Source organism: Capricornis sumatraensis, chromosome 1, assembly GCF_032405125.1.
Source record: "Capricornis sumatraensis isolate serow.1 chromosome 1, serow.2, whole genome shotgun sequence".
Lineage (NCBI taxonomy): Eukaryota > Metazoa > Chordata > Mammalia > Artiodactyla > Bovidae > Capricornis > Capricornis sumatraensis.
In genome coordinates, this window is record NC_091069.1 from 250711771 (window position 1) to 250733083 (window position 21313).

General features: G+C 54.0%; 1 protein-coding gene across 1 annotated transcript; it reads right to left on the minus strand.

The window, feature by feature from the left end:
- Window positions 1-780: 780 nt before the first annotated feature.
- On the minus strand, window positions 781-16327 carry PTTG1IP (PTTG1 interacting protein). Its single transcript, XM_068963720.1, has 6 exons — window positions 16150-16327; window positions 8642-8694; window positions 6595-6703; window positions 3212-3383; window positions 2512-2558; window positions 781-952 (listed from the first exon to the last, which is right to left on the minus strand). The coding sequence occupies exons 1-6, from the start codon at window positions 16247-16249 to the stop codon at window positions 906-908; spliced, it is 528 nt and encodes a 175-aa protein (XP_068819821.1). The 5' UTR covers window positions 16250-16327; the 3' UTR covers window positions 781-905.
- Between the last annotated feature and the right edge of the window lie 4986 nt (window positions 16328-21313).

Here is a 21313-nt window from a genome sequence, read left to right on the forward strand (position 1 = left end):
AAGGGCGGCACCATGCGCACCCAGTGCCCCTCTGAGAAGCCGCCTCTGCGGGAGATTCCCAGGACAGGCTGAGACAGATGACGGATAGGGAGCTAGGGTCGGTGGACAAGCGGGACAGCCGCCAGTGCCAGTGTGTGCAGATCCCATCGGTGGCCGCCTCCTCTCGAGGGAGAGCCTGTGGTCATCTGCAAGCCCTGAGTGACCACCAGACACAGTAGGGAGGGTCTGACTCAGGAGACCCCGAGGCTGACCCCCAGTGGGGCTAAGAGAAGGCAGGCAGAGCCTCAGGAGGCCCTCCCACCCCCAGGACACAATAGCACCTGACCGACGACTGCCCGTCAGAGGTTTTATAATTCAGATGAACCCTAGAAAAATATCTTGATGTACCAGTAAAGACACAAACTTGGAAAATCACCCCATAAGCGGTCTGAACTCTGACAACAAAGCTTTTTGGGAGAATCTTTTGGGTGAGAGAATAAAATCCAATAATTAAAAAAAAAAGGTTTATGGCTCAATGCTACTTGGTGTGGGTGGGGTCAGACGGCATCCTGGGCCCCGAGATGCAGGGCAACGGCAGGGGTTGGGGAGGTCCCAGGACGGACTGCACTGCTCTGCTTCCTGCACGTGGACCTCGCAGGCCTGGATGCAGGGCCATCTGCACTGGGCTCACAGACGAGCGGAGGCCTGAGGTGTGCCGCTTCCTCCCCAAGTGGACAACAGAACAGAGACGCCCTGACAGCCTTCGTGTCTCAAGTGATTAAATACAGAAATGAGAGAAGAGGAAACAGAAGCTCCCAGGCCCCCGCCCCAGGCAGCTTCCTTCCCCAGGGTGGGAGGCGCATGGGCGGCAGGGGTCCCTGCTGACTAGAGGCCTGGAGACTGCTCGCCGCGCCACCGAGTGCGTCTTAGTTGTTTTCGAATCTGGCATATGGATTTTCTTCTTTAAACAAACCTGAAAACAAAACAAGCCTGATTAGAAATACACTCAGCCACAGGCAACAAGAGCCAGAAAATGGCACGTGAAGGTTTCCACAGAAGCCCATATGAAGGTTTCCTGAAGCCCCTTCTGACAAAGTCACACCACTGGCGACTTTAAAACCAAAGCGAAATTTACTGGAAACAATACTTTTAAGAAAAATAGGTCCTAAGCAAAAAAGACTTGTTTGGTGATCCAGAAAGAAATAAGAAAGCCACTGTGTCATCCCTCCGTGGCTGGCTAAATTATATAGACGAAAACAAAAGCACCATACTTGAGATGCTCTATATAAATCCTGATTAATTTTCAGAATTAAGATCACAGGCAGAAGGTGACTTATCAGTTCGACAGTGAAGGAGCTAAACACCCGAAGACCAGGAGCTGCATGTGTGAGAAGCGTACTCTCCCTCTCTTTAAACAGCTGGAGCCACTGCAAAACCCTCCTCCCCGCAGGGCTTGGGGCGTGGGGGATGATGGGGCCAGGTGCGGGCAGAGCGGGGGTGCTGTCTGTCAGGGGAAGACGGTGAGCTCAGCTGGGGAGAAACGCACGGCCGGTTTGGGGTAGGAGACTATCATGTGCCAAGGACAAGCAGTACTGTTAAGGTCCTGCTGGAAAAAAATACCCAAACCAGCTCCTGGCGCTACTTCTAGTTTGGAGGGAAAAACAGAGGGAAGCTGCCTGGTGAGAAGGAAGCCAAAGGAGAGGGGGTTTCGTCTGCACTGTGTCTCGTGTGTCAATCAGGCTCAGCCCTGACCCCACCCCAAATTCTTCCCATGGTCGAGAGGCTTTCCTTCCACAGTCCAGGCCATTCAGCAGGCTTCACACAAAAGCGCACAAGTTAATTCCATCAGTGCAATTACAGGGCAACTGATCAGCTCCTTGAAAGGAATACAGGGAATCTCGGACTGCTCCAGAAAAGGCCTTGTGCAGGCTGGGCACAGGTCCAGGTGTGTGTGTATGTGTACACACGCATGCGAGCACACACCCACCTGTCTCTTACTTACATTAATTTTAAACAGATGTCAAAAAGCTCCTTTCTACAATTTCCAATTTCGTAGGAAACCAAGTGCAGAAAACACCAATGATCCTGGTAGTTTGAGAATCAGCACAGAACCAACTAAACACAATGCCCCTAACACCAAAGAAAACAGTCCCCCCATGGAAAACCTCGCCAAGCAAACACTGGACAGAACAAGACACAGCTCCCAGGACAAGGCCTGAGTGTGGCCACTGCCGAGAGGTTGGAAGTCAGGCCAGAAGCAACTCCGGCATGAGGGCGGGGGACGCAGGGCCCCACAGCTCAGAAGCTCCCCCACTGGAAGGCAAATCAGAGCAGAAGGGAAGGGAGGCAGCACTTCACAGGCACACAGGTGCCGGGAAGGCCGACGGAGGCACAAACACGCAGGAGGACCAGTGGTCAACAGCATGCTCCTGGAGAGCCACCCCCGACACAGCAGAGATGCCCAGCACTAAACGTGACCGGGAAGGCCGGGCCAGCCCCTGCCAACAGAAATGGGGAGCCCACTGTTCTTACCATATTTTTTTCTGATTTCATCATGTCTCAACTTCATCTCCACTCTCCTAAAACAGAGAAATCTGGTTTAGCACCAAACTACAGCGTAATTCTAACAGCTGTGCCTCTCACATCCTCTGGCCTGGAACCAGACCCAGCAGGACAGCTTGGCTGTGGCCACCCCAACCAGGATGGGCAGGTGTTAAGCACACACTTGAGGCTGCTTTAATGGCACATCATTCAACTCCTCCTTTCGATAAAACCAATTCCAGCGCCCCTTACTGTAATTTTAGAAAACATTCTTTTCACATAACAACAAATCAGCCAAGATCTTCTCCTTGGTTCTGAAGACAGTGAGGAATACATGGGTTCTGGCCCCCAGCAGCCGCAGGCTGGCAGGTCAGCACCCCCAACCCTGGCCGCACTGCACATACTCGCCAAAGGGCTCCAGGACCAGGGACGCATGTCACCAGAGCACTGGCCACACAAGAGGCCCAGTTAGGCTCAGACGGACAGGAGACCTAGTTAAATGCCTTCCTCCCGCTGAGCCTAATCCCCTAGAAGCCATGCCGGCCCAGCCCCCACACTCAGCTTCCCACCCTCCACACCAGCCAGAGAAAACCCTGTGGACACTCCACGTGGTCCTGCTCTTCAGACGTGGTGGAAGCTCGGGCAGCAGGAGTGCCCCACCCTGCTGCCCCCAGATCAGGCTGGGCCTCACCGCTCCTCCTGCCGGACCCGGCGCTCCTCACGCTCCCGGATGGCCTTCTCCTCACTCTTGTCTGGCCGTCGGCTCCGGCTCCTCCTGCAGCAGCAGCAGCAACAGATGGCAACCCCCAGGAGAAGGGAGCCCCCTATCACCGACATGGCGATGATTAAGGCCTCGAAGTTCACTGCAAGTTCAAAGGCGCAGAGTTAGGGCCCGAGCGCTCCCGGCAGCACCCTTCCCTGCGGGGTCTCCAGAACCGGGGACGGCCCTCCTCGTGGGGTCTCCAGAACCGGGATATCCCTCCCCAAAGGGTCTTCAGAACTGGTGACGCCCCTCCTCGTGGAGTCTACAGAACCAGGAGCACCCCTCCTCATGGGGTCTCCAGAACCGGGGATGCCCCTCCCCCATGAGGTCTCCAGAACCAGGGGCACCCCTCCCCCATGAGGTCTCCAGAACCAGGGATGCCCCTCCCCCATGAGGTCTCCAGAACCTGGGGCGCCCCTCCCCCATGGGTCTCCAGAACCAGGAGTGCCCCTCCTCCATGAGGCCTCCAGAACCAGGAGTGTGGAGGCAATGCCACACCTTCCTCCAGCCTGTTTCTGTGACTGAGTCACCAGTTTCCATCAACTTCAAGCAGCAGGTAACTTTCCTCACCACCTGATGCTGGACAGATGTTTCCAGCCTGAGAAAAGCTGACAAAACCAGGGAGACCAGCCCTGCTCTGACGGCCTGAGTCAAAGGCCAGCAGGAGGCATGTCCGCCTGTGCAGGCCAAGGGCCTGCCAGAGCCATGGCCCAGGCCAAGGGACACCCGGGGGCTGGAAAACAGCACTGCCGCCATCAGCTGACCATGGTTTCCTGTCCAGACCAAACACACTTAGGACAAGTTCCAATTCTTTCCAGCTTCTCTTGAGGGTTTACAAATTAAAACCAGCCGGTCAGTACTTTTCCACTCCATTCACACCAGAGCCTCTCACAGGACAGCCTGGCACAGTCTAGTCAGCCTGGCCCCGCCCTGTACTCTTGGACGGTGGTGGGACCCTCCCATGATAGCCTGCAGCCCTGGACTTGCTTCTCGGAGCTGATAACCTTTGACCCTGCCGGTTTCTTGGCTGGGGATGGGGGAGGCAGATGCCCACTGCCCCGGTGCCCCCACCCCAGAGCCACCTCAGGCTGCCAGCGTGACAGCACTGGCCGTGAATCTTGTGGGTTTTCCTCCCCTGACCTATCCTGCAAGTGCCAGAAACACAAGAAACGGAAGTAACACAAGACCCTCACAGGCAGAAGATGTACCTTTTGCACTAGAGAACTCCCAAACAATCAACTTTAAAAACAGTCAGACTGAGAAGACCGTGGCTCTAAGACACACCTGCCCCCACCGGAGCCTTTCTCGTCAGCAGCTAGACCGAGTTATAAAGCAGAAACAGAAACCTCACCATGATGGGGAACAGGACATATCAGACCTGAGCAAAGAGAGACCTGGTCCTGGGCAAGGGGCCAAATGATAGAGACTTCGCTGTTCTCCAACTGAATGTATACATTTAAGGTTGTCACAGTCACAAGCCCACAACGATTTTGCCTAGAACTGGATAAAATGCCCCCTATGGTCACCTCTAAGAACAGGAGACACCTGGGGTGCAGGCCTGCATGAGAGCGAGGTATGTCTCCAGCGGCCCAACCGCAAGGCTCCCCTGGATGAGATCCCACCTCCCTGCCTGCCCAAGGATGAGCCCAAGTCCAAACTGCGGGCACTCCACCCTCCTGTTACCACAAAGACTGCCCCCAGCACCCCCTCACCCAGTGCAAGCCTGCGTGGAGCACAGAGCCCCCTCCCTAAACTGCCCAGGGTGTCCTGTGTCCAGCCGCACTCACAGCCCCAAGGTGGGAACCTCACGTCACAGAAAAGGATCGACTGAGGCCCCACCCTGCCTGAAGCAGCGTCGACTGGGGCGGCCACTCGAGATACGTGTGGCGGACAGGCTAAACTGCTGGTGTGAGCCAGCAGTCCCCCTAAGGGCATGCCCAGAGCGGTGGGCGGCTGCGTTTAGCCCACACAGGAGGACATGGCAGCCCACATACAGCCCGATGTCCACCAGCACACCACAGCAGCCGCCTGTGGGGTCCCAGGGGACAGTGCGCCACAGCAGCCGCCCGTGGGGTCCCAGGGGACAGCACGCCACAGCAGCCGCCCGTGGGGTCCCAGGGGACAGCACGCCACAGCAGCCGCCCGTGGGGTCCCAGGGGACAGTACTCACAGCAGCCGCCCGTGGGGTCCCAGGGGACAGGCAAGTACTGGAAGTGGTCTGTGTGTCTTGCTGAGTGGCATTACCTGCAGGCTCCTGTGACAACCCACTGAGTACACACGTGTGTGTGTCTATCCACACACATGTGCGTGCATGTGTGTTTGTCCTCTAGAGTATGAGTGTGTTTGCACACACATACATGCATGTGTGTGTGTCCACTAGAATACGAGTGTCTGTACACACACGTATGTGCACACGCATGCGTGTACTCTAGAGCTCAGGCTTGGAGGGGTGAGGGCTCAAGTGTGCACTGTGTTAGGCATCACGCTTCCAACTGTTGACAGCACTTTAATAGTTCGAGCCTGAGATGCCCACGGTTCCCTGGAGCCAGAGCCGTCCCTGCAGAACAGGTGGGAGGGAAGGTCCTGGGGAGACAGACACCAGGACAACACAGACGCTGGCGAGGCCCAGGGAGCTGTTCCAGAGCGAGGGTGGCCAGGAGGGCAGCCAGCTGCATGGACATCAACAGGCACGTCTCCACGTGTACATGCACACACACACTCACATAGACACAAACTTCTGGGTCCCCGAGGTTTCAGCAGGTGAAATGAGAAGTGAGTTGTTCAGTTGAAGGCTGACAAATTCTGGGACAGAAATCGTTTAGAAAAAGGTAACACAGAATAAATTGCAGATGAACCCAAGACGCAAACACACAAACAGGCCATCACAACTCCCTGAGAGAGCACTAGCTCCCTCAATCTGCAGCCCGGCGGGCCTCTGGAAGGCCCCGAACCTGAGCCACTAAGGAAAGGATTAATAAGCCCAGCTCATAAAAATAAGTTCCAGGTGGCAGCGCGTACCACCCACCAACTCATATGGCCACTAGAAACCAGCCTGGGTCTCACTGAGCGCGCGTCTCCCCAGGAGAAGCACCGCCACCGGGACAGGGGCTGACACCACCTGCACGGCCCTGGCACGTGGGGAGGCGCCTGCAGAACCGGGGCCATGGCCGTCAAACCCGGGCCACCCTTCTCTCAGACACCAGCACTCTCACCGCCCATCCCCACTTCCGGTGTCTTCCCTTCATTGAGCACAACCAGAATGTTCAAAACGACACTGGTTTTGCAAGAAACCAAAGAAAGTGGCGACTTACCCCAGCACACGCCCCAGCGTGCGGAGCTTAGCTGGCAGAGGGAGCTGGGCGGCAGGACTTTGGTCACTGGGTAGTCCAAGCACATCTTGTTCGCGTTGCACCACAGGCACTGGAACAGACGATGAGAGGATCTCAGACGTCAGACGGGCCAGGGTCTGCCCTGTGCCGCCCCCGCCACTGTTGTTCCCTCCTCAGCCCCCTCCCCAACACAGCAGCTCAACTCCACCCACCCACCAAGGCCCTCCTCACTCAAATCTCCTCCACCAGGCACCCCCGTGCCTCGTGGCTTCCTGCAGCTCTGGCAGGAAGGCAGGCACTGTGTGCTTCCCCACATCCATCACTGGAGGGTCCGCATCCCTTGCAGGAGGGACCAAGCCAGGCAGTTGAGTGGTGTCCACCTAAGGTTATTACCCCGCAAAGACCCCACTTGACCGCTACAGCTCCACCGAGCAGTCCATTTTAAAGACGACGCAACTGAAGAGAAAGTGGAGCTAGTGAACCTGAAGGCGTGTTGCCCGTGTCCCTGGAACACATGGTGGGGACCTGGCTGGCACAGCAGGCAGGGACCCAGACCCGGGCATGTGTCGGCTCAGATGGGAGGTTTGAGCCACCTAACATGCCCACTCAGGTTAGAACCGTCTGGGTATTTTTATGCTCGAAAGTAAAGATTTCACTAAGTTGTTTTTCTTACAGGTTTTAACAGGATGGAAAACAATGTTATTCTTCCATCCCAGGTTAGGGTGAGAGTCTGTTACCAAAAAAAATGTCGCAATGAAGCCTGGGGTCCCAGGACCACCGAGGCAGTGTACACTCTGGTGCCTCGTGTTCAAATGACAAACAGCAGCAAGGCCCTCTTCGTTTTGGCCATTTGAGGATCCCTTCCATTTCAGTGGTTCTTTCCTGAGTTAAAAACTGGGGGGAAATCCTCCATTTTAAAACAGTCAAGTTTTAAACATCTCATCTTCCGTTCTTCCCCTGCAGTTTTACCGAGAGCCCCTGGAGCGCACTGCGCCAAGTCCTCCCCTGCGGAGGTTCCGCCACCATCTCTCCCCCATTTTCAGATAACAAGGTACCAGCACGCGGTGAGCCACACGGGGCGCTGGCAGGCTGCAGGGGCCCATGGACCCTTCCAGCAGCTCTTGAGCTTCGAGGAGTCACACACTGAGGGCCTGGCTCTCCTCTGCACCCTTTACTCTTGGCTGCACTTTCCTCAGCACTCTTTACCCTTGGCTGCACTGGTCTTCACTGCTGCTCAGGCGTTTTCTCTCGTTGCAGCGTGTGGGCTTCGCATTGTGGTGCCTTCTCTTGTTGCAGAGCATGGGCTCCAGAGCGCAGGCTCAGTACTTACAGCCAAGGGACTTAGTTGCTCCGAGGCACGAGGGATCTTCCCGGATCAGGGATCAAACCCATGTCTCCTGCACTGAGCAGGTGGATCCTTCACCACTGAGCCACCAGGGAAGCCCTCCCCTGCCTGGGCTCAGGGTGGGAGCCAGGCCTTCAGAGGACGTGTGCACCCACTGTCATCTGGGCAAACCCAACCACAGAGATGAGAAAGAACATGGGGCGCTCTGTCTCAAGGACCCCTCAGCAGGAGAGCTGACGATTAGCACTGGGTGAGAATGGGGGGCTGGGAGGACCCCAGGCACACCGGCCATGTCTCAGGGCCCATGTGTAGACCAGTCCAGCCCCTGTCCCAACAGGCCTGCAAGGTGGAATGACACCCAGGAAGCCCTGGGCACAGGTCGACAGTCACAGACTAGGGGCTAAACATGCCCCCCACTTTCAAGCACCTGCGCTCACCCAACACCACACCTGCAGGCCCCAGGGCTCATATGCATTCCTGGCCGTGAGCCAGTTACACGTTTGCTCTCAGGGGCTGAAGCAGTACGTTAACAACACTCGGTGGTGTGTGCAGCTCTCCTGACAGTTTAAATCCCCCCAAAAAAGCTGTTACTGACCGCCCTGAACCCCATACCATGCACACAGCGCCTAGAGTCAGAGCTGGCCAGGGTGCTTCTGGATCATGTGCTGACCACGTACCACTTACCGAGACATTTTTCAGGCACTCTTCACAGGTTCTGCTTGTGTTCTGAGAACAACCTGCAGGGAAAGAATGAACATCACTGAGAATCCTGCAGTTTCAACACCAGGAGGGCACAGCAAGTCATGCTCAGAACCTGGAGAGGGACACCCAGCCTTCAAGGTGCATGGCTGAGCCTCTGTAAGTGGCATCCTGTGGGGACACGCCAGCAGCGTGTGTGGTCCTGACCCCGGGGGTCTCCCAGGAGACGGTCGTCTGCTTCTTGCCCGGGCACCAATGACCAGGTCCTCAGCAGATGCTCTGGAGCTGAAGGCCACAGCAGCTCCAGGCTGGGCTTGAGCCAAGCCTCAGCCCCCGGCCGGTTTCCCAGGCAGGAGGGAGAAGCCGTTCCAACCCCATGGAGCACCCCGCACACCCCTGCCTCTCGGGCATCTTCACAGGACAACCACTACAGGAAGGACTCAACGCTGAGCAGCTAACAGCTCTGGAACTCAAGTCAGTCAGGGGAGAGCTGGTGTATGAACAAAGACCCTCCAACCCACCACCAAGCAGCTGCTCTTCACCCCAGGCTGCCCCGACATGTGCGCACACTCACAAGAGGCCTAACCACAACCCTCGGCTACCAGGAAGGGCACAGGAGTCACAGTCAGGTCCTACTTCCCACCCACCCGAACTGAGGATGTGAAACCATGGCGAGGACCAGGGGCTCTCAACATGTCAATAGGTGTGCACAATGGCTCAGCCACTCGAAAACAAACAGATGCTGTTGGGGAGCATTTAACAGGAGAATTCCTACGTGCTGCTTCTCACAAGTCCTTTGTTTCTCTCCACGCGGGGCAGCACGCTGCTCCCAGGAACTGAGGTCATTGTGTGAGACGGCTTCAATCTCCTTTAGTAAACATTCTCTTTACGACAAAACTGCTTAGTCTCGATCCCCTTTCTTGAGATATGGATTGTCTCCTGAACTTGTGACCATTATTAACCCCTTGTTCCCTTGGTAACGGCTGCTGTACGTTTGGTTTCCTGATCTTTATCACTGTCGAAAGAAATTTTTTGTACAACAGCCTATATACTCACAGAAAGATCATTAAAGCACCTTTGCTCCATCAGAGCTTAGGTCGTGTTGTTTTTGTTTCTCTCCCCGCACCCCCCCCAGGCTAATTCTCTGGAGCATAGAGACCTGTCGAGCTCACTCTCCTGCCAGGGCTTCTCAGACACCCTCGAGAAGGCGCCTAGTGCCTTCGTGAGTGATGCCAGCTCGGTGTCAAGAGCTTTATTGGTTATCTGCGTAAACCAGGGAATATCAATCAGCCTCTTTCTCTCTCTCACTTTCTTATCGTCGACTCCAGACCACCAGGTTCCAGTCCATTGAAGGACCCCAACAAGATGCTCCCCCAAGACTCAGCAATTCCACTCTCAGTCTTGTGTGTCCCAGATACACCAGGACCCCCATGCACAGGAGGGCTGACAGCAAACTTTACATATGGTTAACAGCCGAGAGCTGAACACGGCCCGGGGTCCAGGCACCACGCATGCCCCTCAGTCTCCCTGCAGGTCCAGAGAGCCGCCAGGTGGCTCCTCCTGCCTAGTGGGAGCATGCTCCCCTCCCAGCACCACCTTCTCCTCACACGCAGTGCCTGGGGGGCAGGGGACAGAGGTGACCGGTGAGTCCTGCAGTGGGACACTCTTCAGCCCCCAAAAGAAGCACGCCTGCACACAGATGACTCTACAGACCACGAGGGCCGGGAGAGGCCCCCACAAAGGCTCACAGCACAGGCTTCAGGACAGGTGAGACTCAACTGCGGGGGGACAGGTCCAACTGGGTGGGGCCCCGACCGCTGGAGATGCCTGTTCTGAGGCTGGAAAGAGGTCAGGGTCGCACAGGTGGAATGCACTCAACAGCACACGTAGGTCCCTGCATCTCACTGCACACAGAATGAATGGATCTAAGAAAAGAGGAACACTGAGCTCTTGGTAACGACATGTGCAGGGAGGCGCGGGGGTTGGGGGACTAGGGGTGTCTGTAATTTCAGAATGTGACAAACCCAACAGTGGGCAGAGGAGTGCTCACCACATGGGTCCCACAACTCCCTGGACTTCCTGAGATCCTCATGATAAAATGCAAGGAAAGAGAGCTTTAGGTCTAAGTCACAATCTCATTCATCATGTGTGCTGACCAGGACCTGTACTAAAACTGCTATCTGAGAGGGCTGGGGAGTGCTTCTCTTCAACAGTGTAGCTCTTGTACATCCCAATTTTAAAAATAAAAGCCCGTTTTTGTCACAACATACCATTCTAAGGCGATCACTATTAAACAGCACCCTTCTCAGAGCCCCCAGCGGCGTGCTGCTAGGTTTCTGCTAAAGCTGACTTTAGACTACCTTGACACATTCAGCCCAGGAGGCCAGAGAAAGCTAACAGCCCCCAAGCGCCTCTCACAGCAGGGCCGAGAGGGCAGGGTTGCTACAGGTGTTCGGAGCCCCCCTACCCCCCGGCCTTGGATGGCAGGAGGCAGAACCCCATGGGGCTGCCATGAGGACGGCTTCACCTGAAAGCTGAATTCTGAGTTCTGTCCACCAAGGGGCCAAGGGTAGATGATACTGTCCCCACTACAAGGCACCAGGCTCCGTGCAGAGCAACAGTGAACCACACTGTCACCTCAGACAGCCTGCTGCCTCTGAGAGTGGCACAAAGGCCCAGAAGCCAGCGTGGGTGGGGGGTCCTCCTTGCCAAACTGGCATGACTTAAACATCAGAGTGATGGACTCTCACCTCCTGAATGTTCATGATTTCACACTAGCATGGAATAAACAGAGAAGGACAACCAGCCAAGAGTCTCCATCACAATGGACGCCAAGACCACTGAGCCATTTGTGGAGGGACAAGAGATTACATACAGTCTCAGGGCACCCCCACCCCGTTTAACTGTACTCAGGAAGAGAAAAGGCACCCGAAGAGTGATAAACGTACTGCCACAACAACCTGTGACCACAAGACCACAGGACCAGTGGCAGAAGGTGCCTGCAAGGGTGCAGGAAGGATAGTCACCCAGTTGTGAACCCTCCCCACATGCACTCGAATCAGATCAGAGGAAACTGATGGGACAGCAAAGAGGCCTCTGAGCCCAAGGACATGCTGAGGGGCTGCCCCAGGGGAAGGGAGACTAAGAGACATCACAGCCAAAAGCAACACGTGTGCCCGGGGTCAACGGCCGGAGGATGCTACTGGGTAAGTGGTAATCCGTGTGCACAAGGTGTGTGTTAAACCAAGTGTTCAGTAGCATTCTAATGGTCACCATGCAGACCTGACTGTCATGTTCTGCTGATATCTTCCTTCTTCGGAGATACACCCTGGTGAACTTAGGGCAAATGGCCGCATCACAACTTGCTCTCATCGATATGGGTAATCCAACTTTCCCGGCAGTCCAACAGATAGGACTTCGCACTTTCACTGCACTGGCCTGGGTTCAGTCCCTGGGTAGGGAAGCACAGTCCCACAAGCCACGTTTCACAGTCAAAATAAGCAAATAAGCCGTCCCAGGTAGACACAGACAGGAAGACATGTGGCCCAGGCTGCAAGAACAGACAGGGATTCTGGAGATCACCGCATCACCTTTCCTTCAACTTTCTCTGCAGCTCTGAACTTTTTCTAATAAAGCGCTGGGCAGGGAGGCACGGCAGGGATATATCTGCATGACGCCTAACGCATTCACTCTCGATTCCTTCTGACAAACTGAAGAAAGCCTGCACTTCCTTGTCGTCAATCTTAACAGAGACCAGGAGAGCAACAGTAATAAAGCACAGGAATTCTTCATGGAGAATTTCCAACACAGAAGCCTGTGTGACAACTGGTCCTACAGGAACTAGCAAACCAGTCCAGCGCAGGGTCTCCAGGTCACGGGCCAACACAAGTCAACAGACAGGCCAGGAGTGGCAGGCTAAGGGGACTGCCTCGCCCTCCTGCTCCTAGCATGGCCTGGAACCACCGGGCAGGTTCTCAGTGCAGAAACGCCAATGTTACACAGCCCTCACGAAGTCAGCACAGAGCCCTTGAAAACACCAGGACATAGTAAGAAATGGCAACATGTTAACTACTTACATCTGATCCAGAGACCGGGCACTCCTGGTCATTCAGGGCATTTTATCTCAACACAGAAACAGGAAATCTGGAGCTAGAAAGCCTGCCCAAGATCCCGAGCTCGAAGCGGCGATTTGCTGAGGCTGGGCTCGCCAGCTTGGACTCTGAGCCACTGACTCGAGAGCCTTAAGTCTTGTGCTCCCAGGAAAACTAAGCTGAAGAACAAGGGTTCTCAGGACACACCAGCTGTGGTACATGTGAGCTCTTTCCTACAGTTTCAGGGGAGTTCTGCTTAACCATGCAAGGACACACACTACGTGTGTTAAGAGGCATGTTTTCTAACAACAAAGAAACAAGTAACCATATTGCCTGTGGAACGTAACAGACCAGAGGGCTGCATTTGGCCATGCCGGGGGCAGTGGAAGGTCCCCAGAATCAGGCACTGTGGCCATGGCGCAGGGTGAAAGGACACGGGGGGCAGGGGGTGCTGCGGCTGCCAATTTCACAGAAGTGCAAGTTCATTTAGACAGAAAGTCCTGGCTGTCTCACCACCTAGGCAGAAAAGGGGGAAGGAGAGTACAGAGCAAGGCAAAGGCTCAGACCCATGCACGCGCCCACTGCCCTGTGGCCTGCTTGGGAGTCCCCCGCCCCGCAGTTTTCAGCAGCAGGACCGCAGTGCTGCTGGACTGAAAGAGTGCTAAAGGAGCCCCACCTCCACCCCCACAGCTCCTCTGGACCCCTGTTTAGAACATCAGACTGAGGTCCTTTCAGGGGTCGCCTTCCCTCCAGATGTGAAGATGAAACTCAGCTGGAGTCTGACCCCATACACAATTAAAGTAGGGTCCAACCACAAAACTTCTTCAGTTCAATGAATTTCTCTCCGAAGCTCTTCAGCACCTTGTTGGTTCCTAATGCCTCCCCTCCACCCAAGCGCACAGCAGAGAAGACATGGCTGGTTCTGGACTGTTGTGATGGTCTTTGAGTTCACACACCTGTGGTGGTTAATATTATCTATCAACTGTCTGGGCTAAGGGATGCCGACAGAGCTGGTAAAACACCGTTTCTCTTTTCCTTTTTACGAAGACTTTTTTCTTCTTCTTGGCCATGCCTCATGGATTGCAGGATCTTAGTTTTCCGAGCAGGGATGGAACCGGGGCCCCTGGCAATGGATGCACTGAGTCCTAACCACTTGACTGCCAGGGAATTCCCAAAACAGTTCCGGTAGTATCTGTGAAAGTGTTTCCAGAAGAGATTAGCATCTGAACCAGTGGACTCTCCAGGGAGGTGGGCATCTCCCAATCCACTGAGGCCCTGACAGAACAAAACGGCAAAGCGGCACAAATCTGCCGTGTAATCTGAGATGTCATCTCCTCTTGCCAGTGAGGCTTAGGCTGCGCCGTGACTCCCTGCCTCCCTGCTGCCTGGCCTTGAGGTGTGGACTAGACCACACACCAGCTCTCCCTGGTTGAGCAGACAGTGGCTCATGGGGCTCCTCAGCCTCACGATCCCGTGAGCCAGTCCGTCATGTGAAGTGAAGTCCCTCAGTCGTGTCCGACTCTTTGTGACCCCATGGACTGTAGCCCACCAGGCTCCTCCATCCATGCAATTTTCCAGGCAAGAGTACTAGAGTGGGTTGCCATTTCCTTCTCCAGGGGATCTTCCCACCCCAGGGATCGAACCCGGGTTTCCTGCAATTACAGGCAGATGCTTTATCGTCTGAGCCAAATAACTCTACATATATCCTGCTGGTTCTGTTTCTTTAGGGTAATTTTTCCTGACTAATATGCACAGCATCCTTGCAAGGAATGAAAAGTATCATAGATGGTGTAGTCACATTCCTATGGCATGACAAGCAGTAAAATCACACAGCAAGCCCAGCCTCTGTGGGAAAGGGGCACCTCAGTGCTCAGTGTGGCCAGAAAAACGGCGGCTTTTCTCCTGAAATACTACGCCTGGTTTCATTCCCAAACTGTCACAGGACCCGCCCACTCAGCTCACAGGGGTCTCTGGCGGCTTCAGAAGTCCAGGGCCAAGCCAGCATGAAAAGCAAGCAGCCAAACACACTGGGGGCGTTTCCTGACACACCTACTCTAACAATACTAGAGCGCAGGCCCTTCAGCCACCCAGGAGAGGCCCTTAGGTGATAGCAGATTTGGCTCTCATCCGGCCTGTTTAGTAAAAAGCACTCCCAGGTCAAAGAGACCAGCTCACAAGGCTTGGAGCCACGGTCATGGGAGCCAGGTCTTCGTAACAACTCTTTCTCTACAGCTACATATATCCTGTTGTGCTGAAAATTCATTATTTGTGCTGAAAAGTCAATTTCAACCAAAAGTTCCCTATTCTGTGCAACTCCACTGCTGCACTGAGAGATAATGTCACAAGTGTGCACACAAGCATGTTCAGGAGACTGAAGAGACTCATGCAGTGCTGCACGCAGACACCCGCTCAGGCCACACAGAGGAAAGGTGCCTTGCAGTGCTAAAGAGTTGATGCAGCTACAGCTGACCAGAGCTGAGAAACGCCCCAGTCCCTCAGGCTGGCCCAGGTGGGTGAGGTCACCAGCCAGAGGCTCTGTTTTCCACACTGGTGATTACCCCCCACCCCTCGCACGCCACACACAGCTCCATCAAATCGTCCAAGATTCCCACCCACCTGCAGACCACCCACAGGATGCTGCCTTCCAGCAGCACCTTTTCTGGAGCTTCTGAGCTCTTAGGTCATGCACTCTCCTCACCCCTCTAACTGCTATTTCCAGGTCAGGCAGCCCAGGAACTCAGCGCCTCCATCAGCCAGTCACCATGTGGGCTCAGCACCTGGCACAGGTGGTTACTGAGAGGCGGTGGGATAAACAAGGAGGGCCACCCACCTACCCAAGTAGGGAAGGTCTGGAGAGCCTAGAGACTGCCCTGGCAGGGCAGGCCAAGTTCAACCACTGGCCCCTGTCCCTGGAGCTCCTCAGAGGGGTCTACTCTGCACAGTGGGCATCGGTGAAAGGGCTGCACACAGGTTTCCTGGAGGGGAGCAAACCCCCCAACACACCAGCGGTGCCCACACAAGGGCCAGGCCCCTGGACTCCAGCCGCTGACCTGCTGTGGGTCAGGCAAGCTCTCTAGCTCTGCTTCCGACCCCGGGTCCACAAGCGACAGCTCTTTCCCAGGGTAGCGGGGCCATTAGAGGGGACACCGCGCTCTGCCAGGCCGCCCCCGCTGTCCCGCACCACCCCGAATGCTGAGCCAGGACAAAGGGCCGGCCCAGGCCACCGACGGACACTCGGGTGGCCCCCGGCCGCCCCCGCAAACCGCGCGGGACTGGAGCAGCGACCCCGGGCGGCTGCGACCCCCTGCCCTCCGCCCTCCTTGACCCCGACCCTGCTCCCCCTGTCCTCACCTCGCCTGGTCCCCTCGACCCCTTGACCCTATGCCCCCCGACCGCCCTCACCCTGAGCGGCGGCCGCCGGGAGGAGCAGCAGGAACAGCGCAGCGCCGCAGAGTGTCGGTCCCCAGCGCGGCGTCGGCCCGCGGACTCCGCTGGACGCCATGGTCGCTGCAGCCTTGACGATCGATCGCCGTCTCCTTCGTCGTCTGGACGAGCCCCACCTCGGACCCAGGCCAGGCGCCTTCGCCCGGAAGAGCCGCACGCCGGAAGTGGGCGGGGCAACGGCCAGGCCACAGCGCAACAGGGGCCCCGCCCATCGCCCTCCAGCCTGCTCCCCGCTGTTCGCGATCCCGCCTCCCTGTGCGCGGCTCAGTGCGCCTGCGCGGCGGGAAAGCGGCAGGCCGCGGGATCCGTGCGACCCAGTGCGCCTGCGCGACAGCGAGAGCTTGTTAGGCTGCGGCTCCCCCGAGGCCTTGGCCCACAAGGGGTGCAGCAGCTCTTCAGGAGTCAGGGAGTGGCGCTGCTTCCTGGATTGGTCTCGCAGGCGGTGCAGAACCAGTGCTCTAGGCCCCCATTCCCGCCCCGACACCCAGATCCTCGCACCCCCCCCCCCTTAACTCCCCGGGGCTCAGCCGCGGCTGGCCCTCTCCTGGGAGGTCTGTAGGCTGCAGCTCCGGCCCCGACAGCCTCAAGAAATGATAAAAAAAAATATGTATTGCAAGAGTCCAGTTGCTTTCTTGTGTTTGATTGTGTTTGAAAAAGTGCAATGTGGCTTCGGGGACGGTACAGGGAAGCCAGAGACCCATCTCCTAAGCTTCTGGGGTCCCTGACTTGAGGCTTCCTGGACCAGTCTGGTAAGACCACCTCCCCTGGTAGAAGCAGTGCTGAGATCAGGGGTGGAGCTTCTGTCACGAGGTGGGGTGGGGGATGGGGTAGGGTCTCTGTGAAAGAACGAAAGTGAAAAGTCGCTCAGTCGTGTCGGATTGTTTGCCAGCCCATGGACTCTAGTCCATGGAATTCTCCAGGCCTGAATACTGGAGTGGGTTCAGTTCAGTTCAGTTCAGTCGCTCAGTCGTGTCTGACTCTTTGTGACCCCATGAATCGCAGCACGCCAGGCCTCCCTGTCCATCACCAACTCCCGGAGTTCACCCAAACTCATGTCCATCGAGTCGGTGATGCCATCCAGCCATCTCATCCTGTCGTCCCCTTCTCCTCCTGCCCCCAATCCCTCCCAGCATCAGAGTCTTTTCCAATGAGTCAACTCTTCGCATGAGGTGGCCAAAGTATTGGAGTTTCAGCTTTAGCATCAGTCCTTCCAAAGAACACCCAGGACTGATCTCCTTTAGAATGGACTGGTTGGATCTCCTTGCAGTCCAAGGGACTCTCAAGAGTCTTCTCCAACACCACAGTTCAAAAGCATCAATTCTTCGAGTGGGTAGCTGTTCCCTTCTCCAGGGGATCTTCCCAACCCAGGGATTGAACCCAGGCCTCCCACACTGCAGGCAGATTCTTTACCAGCTGAGTCACCAGGGTAGCCCAAGAATACTGGAGTGGGTAGTCTATCCCTTCTCCAGCAGCTCTTCCCATCCCAGGGATTGAACCAAGGGTCTCCTGCATTGCAGGCAGATTCTTTACCAGCTGAGCTACCAGGGAAGCCCAGGGTCTCTGTAATCTTTGATCCAATTCAGGATCCAAGCATAGCTTACTGGGTCGTGTTCCACCACTGTCCCACACTTACCTCAACCCTGACTATTGCTGTGAAATCTGGGGCAGGGGCTGTGTAGTCCAGCATGGAATCTGGCTGACACTGGGGAAATAGGTGGGATGCCGACAGATGGCCTGCTACCATTTGAAGCAGGGTATATCTGTTCCCCGCCAAAGACAGAAATGGAGCCAGAGAAGGAGGCAGCGCTGAGTCCTAGCCACTAGACTACCAGGGACAGCAACCAGTGACAAGGCCCTCGCCCAGCAGCTGTGTAAAAGGAATTTCCACATAGAAACAGAAAGTAGTGAAACAAGTCTTTATTTGAAGGAAAAAGAGTATATGTGGATGGACACACAGGCAGGCTCAGGAGATTTGTGGCCTCGAGGTAGCTTGAATCACTTTTATGAGTGTTTCTTCCTGAATTTCCTTCGCCCAATCATCTTGCTTTGCCTGCTGCCGAGTCCATATTGGGTTTATCTCAGGGTGCTCCCATGTGTGCACACCTCTTAACCAAGACGGATTCCAGCAAAGAGGCCTGTGGGTGGGTTGACATCACATGCTATGGGGTGGCACCCTCTCCCTTTTTGACCTCCAACGAACCTTTCTGTGCGTGTCTAGTGGGAGAATTCTTAACTTTGAGAATGAGGAATATGTGATCATTTATCTTGTCCTCCATCATCCTGCTGTTTTGCCAAAAGCTTCAACTTCCATTTCAGGTTCAAAGGATTTGTTAACCAAAGAAACTCGTTATACACAAATAAACAAATTAAATATTTAATGGAGAATTATCTAACTTACTTTCAATATGCTGTTGACCAAAAAGATGCACAGCATGACAGTTATGAATTAAGTTTTATTTGGGATAAAATGAGGACTGTAGCCTGGAAGACAGCACCTCAGACTGCTCCAAAGAGGTAGTTGGGGGAGTTCAGTACATAAGATTTTGGTGAAGGAGGAGTTCAATGCAATCAAGTGTTTACTTTACAAAAGGTTTTCTACTAGGCATGAGGAGCTGATGTCACCATGGAAGGATTCAGTGCTTTTCTAAATATGAAGAGAGTCAAGGACTGGGATCATGAAATCAGTTTCTGAAAATACCTCACTATCTAAAGACCTGTTCCACCAATTTCTCTGGAGCCAGAGTGTCTCACTCTCCACTGTAATACCCTTCAGTGGGGGTTGAAGGTCAGCAGCTGCAGCAGCACAGGGTTCAATCCCTACAGAGGCAGATGGCAAATGCCCTCATTATTATCATTGCTGCTCAGTTATGGCAAGTGATCTTGGCAAGTGCCAATTTGTAATTGACAGGGCTGTCTCATGGTCATGCTGCTACTGCTGCTAAGTCGCATCAGTCGTGTCTGACTCTGTGTGACTCCACAGACAGCAGCCCACCAGGCTCCTCTGTCCCTGGGATTCTCCAGGCAAGAACACTGGAGTGGGTTGCCATTGCCTTCTCCAATGCATGAAAGTGAAAAGTGAAAGTGAAGCCGGTCAGTCGTGCCCAACTCTTCTCGACCCCACGCACTGTAGCCCACCAGGCTCCTCCATCTATGGAATTCTCCAGGCAAGAGTACTGGAGTGGGTTGCCATGGCCTTCTCCATCTCATGGTCATAAATTGGACCATACTTTGGGAGGTATTTCATGATCATTTCATCCCCTCGTTGCCAGGAAGGCTCATTCCTAGTTCTGGAGAAGATTTTGCCAACAGGCCACTCAGTGTGCTTTTACTGGACTAGGTCTTAATAGTCAAAGATCTCTGGACACCTGTCTTCTAGTTACGGTCCAGGAAAGTATACCTTCTCTGCATCTTCCCATATTGAGAGTTACACTATTACCATCACTGATCACATATGTGAACCATGAACTTCCAGATGTTCAAGTTGGTTTTAGAAAAGGCAGAGGAACCAGAGATCAAATTGCCAACACCTGCTGGATCATGGAAAAAGCAAGAGAGTTCCAGAAAAACATCTATTTGTGCTTTATTGACTATGCTAAAGCCTTTGACTGTGTGGATCAAAATAAACTGTGGAAAATTCTGAAAGAGATGAGAATACCAGGCCACCTGACCTGCCTCTTGAGAAACCTGTATGCAGGTCAGGAAGCAACAGTTAGAACAGGACATGGAACAACAGACTGGTTCCAAATAGGAAAAGGAGTACATCAAGGCAGTATATTGTCACCCTGCTTGTTTAACTTCTATGCAGAGTACATCAGGAGAAATGCTGGGCTGGAGGAAGCACAAGCTGGAATCAAGATTGCCGGGAGAAATATCAATAACCTCAGATATGCAGATGACACCACCCTTATGGCAGAAAGTGAAGAAGAACTGAAGACCCTCTTGATGAAAGTGAAAGGAGAGTGAAAAAGTTGGCTTAAAGCTCAACATTCAGAAAACTAAGATCATGGCATCTGGTCCCAACACTTCATGGGAAATAGATGGGGAAACAGTGGAAACAGTGGCTGATTTTTCTGGGCTCCAAAATCACTGTGGATGGTGATTGCAGCCATGAAATTAAAAGAGGCTTACTCCTTGGAAGGAAAGTTATGACCAACCTAGACAGAATATTAAAGCAGAGACATTACTTTGCCAACAAAGGTCCATCTAGTCAAGGCTATGGTTTTTCCAGTGGTCATGTATGGATGTGAGAGTTGGACTGTGAAGAAAGCTGAGGACCAAAGAATTGATGCTCTTGAACTGTGGTGTTGGAGAAGAGTCTTGAGAGTCCCTTGGACTGCAAGGAGATCCAACCAGTCCATTCTAAAGGAGATCAGTCCTGGGTGTTCATTGGAGGGACTGATGTTGAAGCTGAAACTCCAAAACATTAGCCACCTGATGCAGAGAGATGACTCATTTGAAAAGACTCTGATGCTGGGAAAGATTGAGGAAGGAGGAGAAGGGGACGACAGAGGATGAGATGGTTGAATGGCATCACCAACACAATGGACATAGGTTTGGGTAGACTCTGGTATTTGGTGATGGACAGGGAGGCCTGGCGTCCTGCGATTCATGGGGTCGCAAAGAGTCAGACACAACTGAGCGACTGAACTGGTCACATACCGAGTTACACGTTTGATCAGCTGCTTCAAATGTAGTCCTCATTATTTTCATTTGTGGCTCAGTCATACGCTTGGTAATACAAGAAAAACTAATCTTGTAAAACAGGCAAAATACAAGTAATATAGCTAATAACATTAGTGGAATTATAAGTAAATATTTCAGCCATGCGTCTCCCACACCAAACCTGTCATTTTGCTAATCTTTGTGAAACCATCAGGTAGCCCACTAAAATATTTATCCAAAAGTCCTTTCTATAAATCTTCTTCTTCTTTTTTTTTTAAAATAAATCTTCTTGAAGAGAAAGCATTTTTGCAAAAATTGGCTACCACCGTGACAGCACTTTAAGATAGTAACTCGAATTATGACTGATAGCATTTTACCAGGACCTATCCGAATTTTAGAAACTAGGACTTCCCAGATTGTGCTAGTGGTAAAGAGCCCACCTGTCAATGCAGGTAGGTGT